Source organism: Punica granatum, chromosome 3 (genome assembly GCF_007655135.1).
Source record: "Punica granatum isolate Tunisia-2019 chromosome 3, ASM765513v2, whole genome shotgun sequence".
In the NCBI taxonomy this organism is placed as follows: Eukaryota; Viridiplantae; Streptophyta; class Magnoliopsida; order Myrtales; family Lythraceae; genus Punica; species Punica granatum.
Window position 1 is genome coordinate 1,591,966 of NC_045129.1, and position 14,632 is coordinate 1,606,597.

The 14,632-nt window shown below is 39.9% G+C and overlaps 3 protein-coding genes and 1 pseudogene across 3 annotated transcripts; 3 read left to right on the forward strand and 1 right to left on the reverse strand.

Annotated features, from left to right (window-relative positions):
• LOC116199395 lies at positions 1-1,757 on the forward strand (annotated as a pseudogene).
• A 479-nt stretch (positions 1,758-2,236) lies between these two features.
• LOC116199397 lies at positions 2,237-3,760 on the forward strand. The gene is made up of 3 exons (XM_031529730.1): positions 2,237-2,396; positions 2,599-2,793; positions 3,371-3,760. The coding sequence occupies exons 2-3, from the start codon at positions 2,639-2,641 to the stop codon at positions 3,537-3,539; spliced, it is 324 nt and encodes a 107-aa protein (XP_031385590.1). The 5' UTR covers positions 2,237-2,396; positions 2,599-2,638; the 3' UTR covers positions 3,540-3,760.
• A 1,885-nt stretch (positions 3,761-5,645) lies between these two features.
• On the forward strand, positions 5,646-8,184 carry LOC116200239. Its single transcript, XM_031531049.1, has 5 exons — positions 5,646-5,961; positions 6,951-7,201; positions 7,327-7,417; positions 7,592-7,658; positions 7,769-8,184. The coding sequence occupies exons 1-5, from the start codon at positions 5,903-5,905 to the stop codon at positions 7,820-7,822; spliced, it is 522 nt and encodes a 173-aa protein (XP_031386909.1). The 5' UTR covers positions 5,646-5,902; the 3' UTR covers positions 7,823-8,184.
• LOC116200238 (CBL-interacting serine/threonine-protein kinase 24) lies at positions 8,164-12,567 on the reverse strand. Its single transcript, XM_031531048.1, has 15 exons — positions 12,416-12,567; positions 11,797-11,983; positions 11,187-11,249; positions 10,967-11,038; positions 10,748-10,855; positions 10,585-10,659; positions 10,428-10,481; positions 10,175-10,300; positions 9,938-10,027; positions 9,676-9,798; positions 9,388-9,507; positions 9,146-9,262; positions 8,943-8,999; positions 8,790-8,864; positions 8,164-8,624 (listed from the first exon to the last, which is right to left on the reverse strand). The coding sequence occupies exons 2-15, from the start codon at positions 11,953-11,955 to the stop codon at positions 8,529-8,531; spliced, it is 1,335 nt and encodes a 444-aa protein (XP_031386908.1). The 5' UTR covers positions 11,956-11,983; positions 12,416-12,567; the 3' UTR covers positions 8,164-8,528.
• Positions 12,568-14,632: the final 2,065 nt, after the last annotated feature.

Consider the following 14,632-nt stretch of genomic DNA (forward strand, 5'->3'; position numbering starts at 1 on the left):
ATGACCACCCATGACGAAGACATGGGGAGTTACTTCCAGGACTCAGGAGTCCACTGCGTGTTGTGCCCTCGAAATCCCAACAAAGGGCAGAGTCTTGCTCAGGACATGGAATGTGTTATGATGTTCACGCATCATCAGAAGACCGTAATCCTGGAGGCCGATGATGTCCCGGCCTGAGACCTTTCAGGGAACAGGATGATTGTTAGTTTCATCGGTGGATCAATCTCTGCGATGGGAGATATGATACTCCCACACACTCACTTTTCAAGAGTCTCAGTTCAGCTCATGGCAAAGATTTTCATCAACCGAACTTCCAAGGAGCCTGGATACACAGAGGTGGGCCCCGTGAGCCGTGGCACAATGTGCATTGCCACCTCGAAGGGCCTATAGCATGGGATGTTCTGGTGAATTTCGAACAACAGTGGAGAAAACAAGGAGGCAATAATGATTTGCTCCTCAAGTTAGATGACCACAAAAGTATGTTTTCTCGATCAGAAAGTGGATTCCAGAAAGACTCGGAGACTGAATGTCCAGCTATTTAGGTCGCTTGATGGTGGGGCAGCTCTGGGGCTTCACAAGCGCTGCAGATGCAGCTCCTGAACATGGTCTGATCCATGACCGAGGAAAAGTCATCGAAAGAAGCATCCCAGATGCTCATATTAACTCCATCAGACGGGCGAAAAATTTCATCTATATTGAGAACCAATACTTCCTTGGAAGCTCGTTCTGCTGGAAAAACTCGGACGGCTTGGTAGTAGAGGATGTTGGTGCAACTAACCTAATCCCAAAGGAGCTTTCCATCAAGATCATAAGCAAGATTGCCACAGGTGAGAGATTCGCTATCTACATTGTGATTCCAATGCGGCCTGAGGGAGTTCCTGAGAGTGAATCGGTCCTGGCTATATTGCACTGCAGAAAATGACTATGGAGATGATGTATAGGGACGTTATGGAACCCATAAGAGATAAGGGGATAGAGGCAGATTCATTGGATTATCTGTCATTCTTCTGTTTGGGGAATAGGGAAGTCGAGGAGAACGATGAATATGTCCCACGGGAAAAACCGGGAGACTATACAGCATACCGGAGAGCACAGGATAATCGGCGATTCATGATCTACGTCCATACCAAGACCATGATCGGTACGAGTTTTAATTCACAATCGGCATACTGTTCCAATTAATTCTTTAAACTTCATGTGTCCTTCCCTTTAAATAGTCAACGGCATCTTAGAGGTACTCCAGAAAGAACAACTCGAATCATTCATATGTTCTTCCTCTTATCCGCAGTTGATGATGAGTACATAATCATCGGATCGGCGAACATCAACCAGAGGTCGATGGACGGGAGCAGAGACACACAAATTGCAATGGGAGGCTACCAACCCCATCACCTGGCGACGAAAAGTCCTGCCAGGGGTCAGATCTACGGTTTCTGGATGGCCCTGTGGCATGAGCATATAGGCGAGCTCCACGACTGCTTCGATGAACCCCAGAGCTTGCAATGCATCCGCAAAGTGAGCGAGATCACCGGCAAGAACTGGTATCTCTATTCCCGCCGAACTTTGGAATGCGATCGCCTGCCAGGTCATCTACTTACATACCCTGTTGGTGAATTACCGAGAACCCCGAGGTTGTCCATTTGCCTGGAATGGAATACTTTTCAGATACTAAAGCGAAAGTTTGCGGATCCAAATCGCTCCTTGATCCCCTATACTCACTACTTAATAGTAGATTTATTAGCACCATTCGTGATTAGTTCCAATTCCATTTTATATTGTTGAACAAAGTTATATGTACCAAATTAACATGGACGATATGGTCCTTTCTATGCTGTTTTATTGAGATATCTTGTCACATGTACATTGTCAACACTACAAGATCTCGTGTGTTTGGAACCCATGTTTGACGAACGATTGCGGGACAGTAAAAGAAAAAAGAAAAAATCATGTGTAATTCATTAAAAATTTGAAATGCGAAATTACATAACAGGAACTTGAGTTGTGGGGATTTTTTTTTTTTTTAGACGATATCTGTCTGCAAATAAAATGGAAAATTAAAAAAATATATATTTTTAATTCTATCCAGAAAAGAAAGACTCTGTGTAGCATCTCATCATTTGCTTAGACAACCCGATCCTTGAAACGGGATTATTCTCAGCTTATGAGTTATGACCTACGGTCTCACTCGGAAAAAACCGGGTTCAACCAAACACAGACCGGTTCACAGGCCCATACATCATCAACTGGTCCCGCCCATTTCCTGGTGGGCTCTTCCTTCCCCTGCATCTGCTGCTGCGTGCCCGGTCTCCTCTCTCTTGGCCATCTCTCATCTGCGACGGCAGCTTCTTCCGCCGTGCAGCCGCCGTGTTATTGCCCTACCAGCTGAGTTGAACGAGGTGACAAGATTTTTCATTTCAGGTTATTGCACTTCACATCTTTGTTGAACCGACGGAATTTCTACTTTAGGGTTCTGTAGTCTGTACATTTCTGGCCCAGTTAGGGGATTGGATTGATCTGAAAATTGCTCATAGGTGGCCATAGCATCATATGTACTTGGCTTTATGAGTGTTTTGTTCATAATAGAGACAAAATTTTCAGCTATCAGGTGTAAAGTGGTAATCTTTTGGCATCGATAAGGATGAAGGTGCGGTCGTCTGTGAAGAAATTGTGCGAATTCTGTAAGACTGTGAAGCGCCGCGGACGCGTATACGTTATTTGCTCGGCGAATCCTAAGCACAAGCAGCGACAGGGCATGATGACCTTTGCCGCTGAAGGGGAACTTCCTCCCCCCGCGTAAGGATTCTCATCTCTTCCTTTTTCGATGTCTTCCGCGCTTTTTGTTCGTGTTTGATAGTTAAGAGTCAGTGCACGGCTCCAAGCATTGGAATCACTGATATTACTAATGTAGCATACGTTAGAGAAAAGATCTATCCTTAACTGTAAACTGGGTAGGCGTTAGCTGGAAATTGTATCTTTTCGACGTGCTTTTCGAGTTCTGCTCTACTTAGTCCGTACTTTTTCCGTTCTGCTCTACTATGAGTAACAGTTTATTTGCAAAGTCTATTTGCTGCTCTCTGGCCTTAAGATTCCATGTGTTATTGAGGAGATCATGTTTGAAAAATCTCAATTGATCTTCCCGTGGATGTTCAGGGCATCTGGGAAATGCTTAAATCATTATATTCCTGAGGCCTTTTTATGTCATTGGTTGGCAGTTCTGCTTTTGACTCTAGTTATCCTTCTTGGTAAACGATACGAATCTGATCCAATAGCGTTCTCATAGTGTTTATTGCAACGTTTATAGTGTTCGCTTGTGTGTTCTTGTATTGGCAAATGTACTTTGTGATGATAGGTTTTGGTTGTTTAACTGCAGATCCTCGAAGATGAGCTTAGGCCTGAAGCAACTAATCACTCCGGGCAATCCTTTGATCACTCCGAGCTCTAGCCTGCAAACAAGATTATCTTCTCTTGTGCCGAAGAAGCGTGAGCCCTCCATGTTGTTCGGGTGGAGGACGGGACTCGCATCTCTCTTTTCCAAATAGGAAGCAAATTGTGTCTGTACCTGACTCCCCATTTTTCAAAAGTGCTTCTTCCTGGAATCTTTTGAACTACTCATAAGATGCATCTGTTAGATGCTGTGTCGTAACTACCTCGTGTTACTAGTCCGGTTCTGGATTTAATTTTGCCAGTGATTTTCATCGCTTGCTCGGGAAAATTTTCTTTTGATAATTAGATTTTGAGATATTAAACATTGCTTAAATTAGTATCTCAGATGCACCGACCTCGAGATTATGGGCTTTTGCCTAAGAAATTAGGAATTTATGGCTTGTTTGATGGAGGGATTAGGAGGAAAAAGAAAAATTTCTCCATTTATATCAATATTTTTCGATAAAACAGAAAAACAAAACGATAAACAAGAATATCTTTGAGAAAAAGTTATTATTGATCCTCAACCTTGAATTTGCTTCTTCACTTTCATTCTAAACTTTTTTTTATTCAATTTCGTCCTAAACGTTGACATATTTTGTTTCTGTTAGTACTAGTGCCTATCTTTACATCCAAGATTCACTTTTCCATATAAAAATAATTTTATTAAAAAGTCTAAAAAAGTAATTTTTTTTAAGAGAGCTTTACCCGTCAATGAGATGACACATCTCAACTAAATTAGTTGGGGTTCATTGGGTTTATGAATACTAAGATGCACATCGAAAAAATCAAAGTGAAAGGGAAAGATCGAAGTAGGTAAGGGAGAAAGGGCAGGGTCAGTTGAAAATTTCATCGACAGCCACCCTTCCCCTTCAAGATCACCGGCGGCCTATGGGGTCATTGGTGACCTTGGAGGTGGAGGGTGGCCGCCGGCGAGATCACCTCCTCCTAAATTCGAAATCGAAATTGGGAACCCAAAGGGAATGGTAGGTGTCAACAAAGTTCCTTCCTCCCAGAATCAAGGGTTTCCAACCGAAACTGTAAACCCATGAATCTAAGGAGAGGAGACTGTCACTGATGATACTCTTGCTTCCTTCGATCTTTCGCTTCACGTTTTCTTTTTTACTGGCTTCTTTGATTTATATTATTTTTTTATGGCAAAGTGAATTTTGGATTGGAAAGGTAGATGGTGGGACTAATGGGAACAAATCATGTACCATTTACGACGGGGTTGAACAAGAAAAAAAAAAGAATTAAAGTGAAAAAAAATAGTATAAAATTGATAATCAAGAATTGCTTTTTCACAATATTTTTCCCTCCATATTAGACAAGCCAGTCGTCCTCGGAGTTGGTGGTTATCTTCATTGTCTCCACACTCAGACCTGAGGTGGAGATTGTGTTCGAAGGAGTCTCAGAGGTCCTAATACCCCCTGTCCTCCTCCTCCTTTTCGTTTTCGACGATGCATAGAGGTGTCCCCTGATTGAGCAGTCTCTCGCTTCCCATTGGGGTCATGCCTTCTCCTTCTTTGAGTATATCTGAAGCGAAGAGAGAAGTGAACTTTCGATTCCATGTCGTTGGCGACTTTGGCGGAAGAGGACTCGTCTCCCTTGACCAGGCGACTCGACTCGACAACGGCTACCCCGACCTGACTGTTGACTCGATAGAGCAGACTCGGCTAACCGACAAACCTGATAATCCCAATTCAACGGCCAACCCCCTCAACCGGCAGACCACTGACCATTGGCAAAGCAACGATGTCCTCCTAGACTATCTGACTCTGTTCAACTATCCCCCTCTTGGATGATAGTCTCTACTCTATAGACCCTTGCTCTTGCCCACGCGATGGAGTCTCCAACCTCCACTACAAAGGATCGCACTCCTAAGCGAATCAATTATACCAACCGCCTACAACTCCGACCTTTTCAACGGGGTCCTTATAAAATGTAGTCTTAAGAGGTTAAGAACAACATACAGTAACAGGAAGAATTTCTACAGTTATATACTAAACTTATTCGAAGTGCTCTTGCTACGTGTTATTTTCCATTTGCGGTGATCTAAGTGGGTCTGCTATATTTTTTATCTCTGTAATTTATCCTCTTTGACATTTTATTTTTTTTATCAATTTTTGTCATCGATAAACATTTATTGATTATCGAAAAAAAAAAAGGACAAGCCATTGATGTTGACCAAAATAGGATAGGATAAACGAAATTACGAGGCTGGGCGGGGCCGAGGCCCAAAATGAGGGCTAGGGCACAGAGGAGACAGCGTGTTGATCTTCAACCATCAATGGATTGGAGAAGGGAAAAGCTCAATCAGGATCGCTAAAACGTGATCCGTCGCGCTAATTGCAGTTGATTGTCGCGCCACAAACGACAACGTCGGAGCCTCCTCAATCACCAAACCGACGAGGGGTTGGAATTCCTCTCGGTGTTTCATCTGCCTTTGGAGCTTCCCCCATTGATTGAGAGCTCAATAATGGTAACGCTTGACAGCTCCGCCACAGTTTGGATCCGCCATATTCTTGCTTGTATGGGGTAAGAAATTCTATTTTGTTGCATTAATCGTCAATGAATTCTTGGAAAAATGTCTACTTTTTGGGCATCAAGAATCAAGAAAAAGCAAGGAGGAAAGCAAGCCCCTTTTCCGTGCTAAGTTTCTGCTTTTGTCTATGGAGAATTTTACTGGGCAGTTCTTCTTTCTGTAAAAAGAGCTGCATTCCTCTGCGAATTTTACTTATGCGCGGTTTTCCAAGTTCCGGCTTTTGATTGAAGACGTGAGGAGTGGATAAGGTAGTTACTGTTTCTTTAATTTCAGCTCTGGTGGATAGGATATGTGAATTTTGGATTTCTCAGCGTTTGCTTTTAGCTGGGTGCATATTTTTCACCGGATCTTTGGTGGGTATATATTATTTGTTTCGGGGTTTAATTTTACAGATGAGAAAATGAATGACTACATTGAGAATTGCGATGAGATAGTTCCACTGGTCTGACTGGTGGTTTGACTGCTAGAAAGTGCCCAAACAAGGGTAGTAATCATTTGTTATGTCAATGGTGATTGCCCGGTTTGGTTAAGAGATATGGAAACTATATAGGTAGAAAGAAAAATGTTCTGCGATGATCTTTAGAATGATCATATCCTTTGGCATTATAAAAATATAGACATGGGTGAAAAAGTAAGATTTCCATCTTGTAACATTGCTGTTAAGATTTTGAATGCTGAGCACAAAGAGCAAAATGTGAGCTAGAAAATTTTTTTTTCTTCGTGTTTATATAAGAGGTAAGAATCTCCCTCTGGGCCACTTGAAGGGTTTAACTTGGATGCTGTGTTAAACATTCATGAAAGAATGGGTTGAAATGGTTTCTGTGATGGTTTTCGTAATGCAAAAGAAGGAAGATAATACTGGTTATTTATGTGAATTTAGCTCAAAAAACTATGTCATGTTCTTGTTTTTATGTTCTTCATTCAGGTTTGACGTGTTTTCCTGTTCTTTTCTTTTTTTGCTTTTTTTTGTCCCTCGGAGCAGGGGTTGTTTTGGATGCTACTCTAAACCTACACCGATTATTGCCGTGGATGAACCAGCTAAGGGATTGAGAATTCAAGGCCAAGCTGTGAAGCAACCAAGCTTTTCTGATGGCTTTTGGAGCAGCAGCACTTTCGATTTGGATAACAGCACTCTCCAATCTCAAAGAAGTTACTCGTCTATAAGTACTTCCGCCCTAAACCTTGGGAGTACCATAGGCAGCATGACCAGTGAACCAGAATTCGTCAATCACGGTAAGTCTCGTATACAAGACCCACAATCTTTCGAGGATAAGTTGGATAATCCTTCGGTACGATTAATGATCTTATGATGCTGCTATAGTTGGTGCAGTTCTGTTCTCATGAAAAAATTTTCTTAGGCCTTAATCTCTGGAATGAGAGCAGGCTCCAGTGGATTGGAAGTGGAAGATCAAGAAGTCAAGTTAAACAAAAGCGTGCACGAGCATTGAGGTTTGAATCTCCTTTTCTTTCATAAAAATGTTTTTGGATTTGCTGAAATGTAGTCCCGCCAGTACTGAGAAAAAAAGAATTATGTTGTCATTATAGTTGCTCAAATAAAACTGACAGTGATTTTTTCTCTCGTAAAGTTCACTCAAGTTTTCTTTTGGCTCAATGTGTTTGCAGTTGGAATTCCACTTACGAGAGCGTGCTAACGCGGAAAACCCCATTCCCTCGACCTGTGCCTCTCTCTGTAAGTACACGAGAAAGCAGTTTCTTTTCTTTCTATTTTTCCTCACGCTGCTTTTATATGATGTTGAAGATCACTTGCCTCTGTAATAATAAATTGATAATAACTGACAGGAAATGATCGAGTTTTTGGTGGAAGCATGGGACCAGGATGGAATGTATGACTAAGAAAGTGAATTGCCCAAAAAAGTTTCATCTGGATATCACGACTTGTGGATTCTACTTTGTGTGGCTATATATCTCAAAGGTGCAATTATGTCTAACTAAAAAGCTCCAAAAAAGGGACGCAAAGAAAAGAGAATTATGCTTGTTTTCGATCTCTACAATTTGATCGCCTTTTTGGTTTCTATGCACTGTATTTTGTTTCGATGATTGCACCAGTTGATTGTGTGAGAATGTGATTATCGAGCTTTGTATTTGTGTAGTTGCCACTGTTCATCCTCATCTTTTTACCCCCTCTTCCAATGTACAGGAATACTGAAATGTTCAGAATTGTTGCGTTATGTATATGAAGTTTCACTGTTTTCAAATTTATTATCGAGCTCAAGTCTGCTTAAGCTTAAGTTGTGTATAGTTTACATACAGATCAAGTCCCCAAGAATTAAGATTCAGCATCTGCTCCTTGTAAGTTGTAACGCCTCCAACAACTATACTTCATTAAATCGCTAGGGATCAACATATATACAGCGTAATAGCCTTGATCTTAAGACTACATTGCACCTCAAAACTACTGACATAGCATATCCATATGAAAGAGCTCAGATCTTCCACAAAGAAGAGCCAATTATTCATCTCAGTGAGCTTTTCTTCATCATCTTCACCTTCTACTCGAGTCTGCATATGGAATTGCATCACACCCGGTAATTTGCTCAGATCAGCAAGACACCGTTCTAAGCAGGCTGGAATTTGCCATACCCTCTGCAGGTCTCCAAATTATATCCTCCAGTTTTGCACAGAAGTTCTTATAAAACTGCCAAAGGAAAAATGAAGGGGAACAAAAAAGAAAGAATATATTCATTGCACACCTCACTGTCTAAGAAGACAACATCATGCAAGATTGCATATTGGACATGCTTCGCAAAGTGGAATTAAATGGAAAACCCAAAAACGGCCCTTACTAATATTTCAAGCTGACCTTATGATACTGGAGAGTATCTCCAGCAGCCTTTCGGACATCAACCATGAAGAGGGCCGGTGCAACTTCGTAGACCTACAGAATGTGAACTATGAGATACAGGAACAACGTTGTGGCGAAAACCAGAGACTGCCTTAATGTTCAAGAAGTTACCTCTAAGACAACCGCAAACTGACCAGCCTTATTCGCGGTTACACCTTGCAATCTCATCTTCAGGTACAAAAGTTTCAAAAAGAGAGATGAAGGTCGTGAGAACTCTCTTATGGTTGAAAAAATAGATTTATATAGTTATATTCTCCAGTTCTTCCAAGACTTCACTCAATTTGCTCAATCCTGCATGAGGTTGAAGAAGGTACCTTGTAGTTACGTGAATGGACCTTCAGACCCATCTGTTCTGCAACAGCTTCAATCGATGAGGTTATAACCTTTGGAGGTTCTCGGGAAACAAAACGAGTTTGCCTCTTCACATAGTCCTGACAACATTCAAAAGCATAATGATAGCATTTATGATTAATATTTTGGAAAGTCAGGGATGGAGTCGACCATAGTCCATATTACAAAAACCATAATTTATGCTTATAAAAAATAAGTACTCTACCTGCCCGCGATCAAACAGAACTGATAAATTCAACCCTTGGGACAAGGTAATCATCTCGAATGCATTCATCATCAGTGGTCCCCCTTCTTTACCTAATGACTGTTCCGTTACATATTGATCCTGTAAATTGTAAACAAGCCATGAGCACAGACAAGGAAAAAAAAACATAAGTTTCAAGAAAAACCTGGGAGTATTCCCAAAGAAAAGGTTTCCGTGATTCGAAATGTTATTGCGCTTTCATGAACAGTTTCAAGTCAACTGAATCAGAAAAATGTGGATTAGGCTTACCTCAATGCCTTCGAAAGCTATTCGAATATCGTCCAAATTTACTTCCTCAGCTTCTCTATGTCTGACCGGGACATAGTTCTGCCGGAACCACGGATGCTTTTTAATGCCATCAATTTTGATGCGCTGCGTCAAGAAATGTTTATAAGTATTATTATGAGAATGGAATATCAGAGGAGAAGATGCGAGTCCATGTCCAACCTAGAGAAAGACTTTTGATAATAAGAGAATTTGGCAAATTCCGAAGGTGGAATAAACAACTTACTGTTGTGGGATTGGGGTCGAGTATATTTTCTATCAACAACTTTGCACTGGGAGAAAACCAATATGGACAGGAAAAGTCTGCAGCATTTATCTGCAGTTAAAACAGTAAAAGTAGAAGATTTTCTCTCGTGATCATGCTGATGAAAATCTTAGCTTGTTCCTCATAGTAAAATTGGTCTCTATCAAGAAAAGAATGTCAAACATGATTACTCTGAATAATATGTGAGTAGAGGCAAACCTTTTTGTAGAGAGAAGGAAGATCAGTCTCCTCAAATGGAAGATGCCCCGCCATTATAACGTATAGAATAACTCCGCATGACCAAATATCAGCAGCTGCCCCATCGTAACCTCGCTGGCTCAGCACCTTAGTCATCATTCAATGTGAAATCCGCATTTTAGTGGCAATTAAAAGAGCAAAACAAAATCTAAACTAGAAAAGCAATGATCATATAGAAAAATCTCCTGACGTTTAAGTTCAGCACTTTGTTTACCTCAGGTGCGACATAGTTCGGTGTCCCACATGTTGTGTGGAGTAGTTCAACACCCTGTCCATCATCGAATAAGTGCAATACATGTAAAGTAGAAGGATAACAGAGCGTATTCAGGTAAACTGTTTGGTCAATTCGTAGTTACTGTGATATAGCTTACTTGCTGGGGAAGGGCGCTTAGTCCAAAATCAGAAACCTTCAAGTTTCCATAAACATCAAGGAGAAGATTCTCAGGCTGTGCCCCAAGACAAGGTGAAGCAAAATGGTTAGTCGCAAAATGGTAGGTAAGACAGCAAAAGCATTAGTAGCCAGAGATGAGTCACCTTCAGGTCTCTATGGTAGACCCCCTTGCCGTGGCAATGCGAGACTGCATCTATCAGCTGCTGAAAATATTTCCGAGATTCATTCTCAGAGAGTCTCCCTTGGTGAACCTGTTAAGGGTGACCAGATGTTAGGCAACACACGAAATACAAATGTTTCACTTGATAATCTTAAGCACAACTGGAATGTTGTTGCAAACATGATGGCAACAGAAGTCTTACGATTTTATCGAATAACTCTCCACCAGCAACAAACTCGAGAATAATATATATCTTTGTTCGACTTGCCAAAACCTGGAATATGACCACATAGGCGAATACAAGGTCCATATGAGATGGTGAGTACAGTGTCAAAGTAGTTCCACAAGAGATGCATAAGGGAAAGGCGATCATTCGTATCATGATCTGTGACTTTTTAAGAGTTAAAAAAATTATTTCACACCTCATGCAATCTGACTATGTTTGGGTGCCTGACGATCTTCATTATCGATATTTCTCTTCTGATCTGGTATCCAAGAGTAATAAACGAGAACATATCAAACCCAAAGAAGAAAAAGGCATAAAGTAGAGCGAACATACATACATATGATCATGCAGACAATCAATTGAAATCTTTTGATTTATTGGTTTTGGCATAATTGATGCATTTGATGCTACTTGAATGACCTCGGCCCTGAAGAGTATCCCTGATGTACGGACCACATCACACTTAATTACAACTAAATTGTAAATCTAGTAGGGCCTTGGAGTCTAATAATCACTAATTGGCATTGACCGCCAAAGACAACAGAACTAGGAGGGGCCCGTGAGGCAAATTATTCGTAGGTTGTGATATTAAGCAAGGCAAACTAAGCGAATTTTACCAACAATCTAGAAGCCCCAGAGCACAGGATCATGATTAGAGCTACAAAGAGTGCACAATTTGCTGGCAGCAACCATGAAAGGGCAAAACAGAAAATGTACTCAGCTCCTAGAAACCATGGAACAAATCTCACAGCCTGTAAATATCACGCTGCGCCAAAACTATGTTCGTTATGCAACTCGGGTAATACCTGATCGACCATCCTGTGCTTGAGAATGGTGCTTTTGGCCAAGATTTTCATGGCCACACTCTCCCCGGTCTCGGTATTCTGCGCGAACTTCACCTTGGCGAAGGTACCTTCGCCGACTGTCCGCCCAACCTGATACTTACCAACCTTTCTGGTCACCATCCTCACGAGACCCAGTTAGCTCATTTCCCTGAAACACAAAATCGAAAGTCCAATCCTTTCAGCTCTCCAAAGAATTCCAAAAGACCTTCAAAATAAATAAATAAATAAATAAACTGGAACATGTCAGGAAGGAAAGGTTGTGCTTTCTCAGGTAACAGCTGCAACCCATTTCTTCAAATCAATGAAGAAACATAAACAAGTTCATGAATGCCCGGATAGAATCAAAAACACCGAATAAGCGGACACGGCACAGGGAGATAAACTACTGAATCAACGGCTCGGATCGGTCACAGAGGAATCATCGAGCAACAACAAGGAATTCTGCACTTGCTCAGATCACAACTCGACCCATTTGCTGAGCTCAGAGCACAATTCCCCCACAGACGCAGGGAATATATATACATACATACACACACACACACACACATATATATATATATATGTGCAGTGAGATTCTCACCAGGGAAAATCAAGAGCTGAGCCCTGAGCAGAGCTAAAGCGGAGCTCCGGAGATATCTTGAGAGAGAGAGAGGGAGGGAGAGATGGTTGAGAATTGAGATGAGGAAGAAATGAAGAAGAAAATGGATTTCAAACGACACAGTGATTCGGTAGTTTGACGAAAAAAAAAAAGAGCTTGATTTCGACAGACAGACAAGACAGGCCATTGCCATTAAATTTTATTTTGTCACATCGCATGTTGTACAGTTGCCTTGCTTCATTTCATTTGTATCCAAACCCTTTTCCGCTTACGTGCAGAATACATTATTTCCCAATGAATTCTTTTAATCATACTTAATTTAAAAAATTAAGATAAATTCACCATTTTCTCTTTATTGATTTTTTTTTCCTTGGAAAAGTAATTTCTCTCTTTATTGATTTTCCTCTACCTTTTCCGGTATATGACTATAAAAAATTCGACCGGCAAGAGTCGAATTTGAATCGTCATATATTATTATGATTAAAAGAAAACTCAATTTTCAAGAGTTTAAGCTCATTTTTCTTTCTTTCTTTTTCCTTTGTTCCCTACTACTATCCAATAGAAAAATCGATCGTCCTGATTTCATATAGTTTATTTAGTTCTTTTCCTTCCAGAGTATTATCAATAATATATGGGTAAATTACAAAAAAAATTCAAATTTTGTAAAATGTCTCAATTTTGTCATAAATTTTGTTTTGTAACAGAAAAAACCATAAGTTTTCTAAAATGTCTCAAAAATGACATCCGTTATAACTTCCGTCAATTTTTGCTGCTGATGGTGGGTCCCTTTAACAGTCCACGTAGGTCACACGTAGGTAAAAATTGATGAAAGTTATAACGGATGTCATTTTTGAAACATTTTAGAAAACTTATAATTTTTTTTGTTACAAAACAAAATTTATGACAAAACTGAGAGTTTTTACAAAATTGAATTTTTTTTTGTAATTTGCCCATAATATATTCATCTTTATTTTCTTTAGTAAAGCTGTTCAGTGCTGTACTTATCAGAACCATTAATTACATATCAATTTAGTATCGGCTCCTAATTTGACTTATCATCTACACGTTATTTACGCTATCGGGAGTGCCAAAATCCTATATATGCAACTTCTGGAATTCTCCACTAGGTTGTACTTTCGACCAAAACAAAGGCTTAATATGTTTATATATTTCATAAAAGGCCCAAGAGAGAGAGAGAGAGAGAAGGCTTAATACGCACATATTGTGATTTATATTAATAATATCGCTCTCTACTGCCAGCAGTAGGACAATTAACATAGGGTTAACTGCCTAATAAGACCAAATACTTTTGTGGCTGATTTCAAATTTATCCCAATGTTTAATAGCTCATTTGTTTTCACAGTTGCATTTTAACTTGAACTTTGATTTTGAAAACTGACAAAGCAAATTTGCCCATTTGGCTAACATGCGGACCCACCCCTGTTGAAATTTCCATTTGACTGGTAGAGATTAATTATAATAAAGTTGTATGTTAATTTATATATGAAGCCCACACTTTTGACTTTTAAGAATTCACTTTTGTTGTTGTGTGAATAAAGTTAAAATTATAATTAAAATCTTAAAATTAGATTGCGAAATCAAATGAAATGTAAATCATTTAAGAAGAGACCTAATGTTTTAAAAGTTTTCTTACTTAATTTTTTCTTAAATTTCAATCAACTAATCAAAGGGGGTATAGCGCAATGTCACACGCCTTCGGTTGGTAATTAAGAGATTTCGTTATGTAATTATTAATGTCTTTTTGTCGACGGTGTTGTGAAGCGAATGTTTCAATCGAAAATAGCACGAACTGATTTGTTAATTAAATTCGACTCTTAAAATCGAGACGTGTAATGAAGAACCAACTCGAACTCGAACTTTGTACTCAAAAGATCGGACCTGAACTCGGTTGTAAGAAATGAGAACAAATTGACACAAACTGGATTCCATGTGCACTCGGCCTTAAGGAATAAAGCCGATTAAAGATAATAAATTGGCCTAATTGATCACTTGGAGCTAAAATCGGTAAATTGAAATGTTGATGTGACCGTGTGTGACCATGTTCGTGTGTTTTGGAGTGTTCATTGACATTTTCAGTTAAAACCTTACATTAATCGGATTAATAATGTAAACTCGGCTTAAAATCGGATTTTAATATATCGCAAATTTGAGCTCGAGCTGTCTAGGAAATGTATTTTT

Bases quoted from the DNA above. Each gene is read 5' to 3' on its own strand.
- LOC116200238 (XM_031531048.1), bottom strand. From the start codon at position 11,955: ATGGTGACCAGAAAGGTTGGTAAGTATCAGGTTGGGCGGACAGTCGGC. The intron at 10,660-10,747 runs GTGACTCATCTC...CTTGGGGCACAG, and splicing joins TCTACCATAGAGACCTGAAG to CCTGAGAATCTTCTCCTTGA. The intron at 9,000-9,145 runs GTACCTTCTTCA...TTGTACCTGAAG, and splicing joins TCCATTCACGTAACTACAAG to ATGAGATTGCAAGGTGTAAC.
- LOC116200239 (XM_031531049.1), top strand. From the start codon at position 5,903: ATGGTAACGCTTGACAGCTCCGCCACAGTTTGGATCCGCCATATTCTT. The intron at 5,962-6,950 runs GTAAGAAATTCT...CCCTCGGAGCAG, and splicing joins CATATTCTTGCTTGTATGGG to GGGTTGTTTTGGATGCTACT. The intron at 7,202-7,326 runs GTAAGTCTCGTA...AAATTTTCTTAG, and splicing joins ACCAGAATTCGTCAATCACG to GCCTTAATCTCTGGAATGAG.
- LOC116199397 (XM_031529730.1), top strand. From the start codon at position 2,639: ATGAAGGTGCGGTCGTCTGTGAAGAAATTGTGCGAATTCTGTAAGACT. The intron at 2,794-3,370 runs GTAAGGATTCTC...GTTTAACTGCAG, and splicing joins GGGGAACTTCCTCCCCCCGC to ATCCTCGAAGATGAGCTTAG.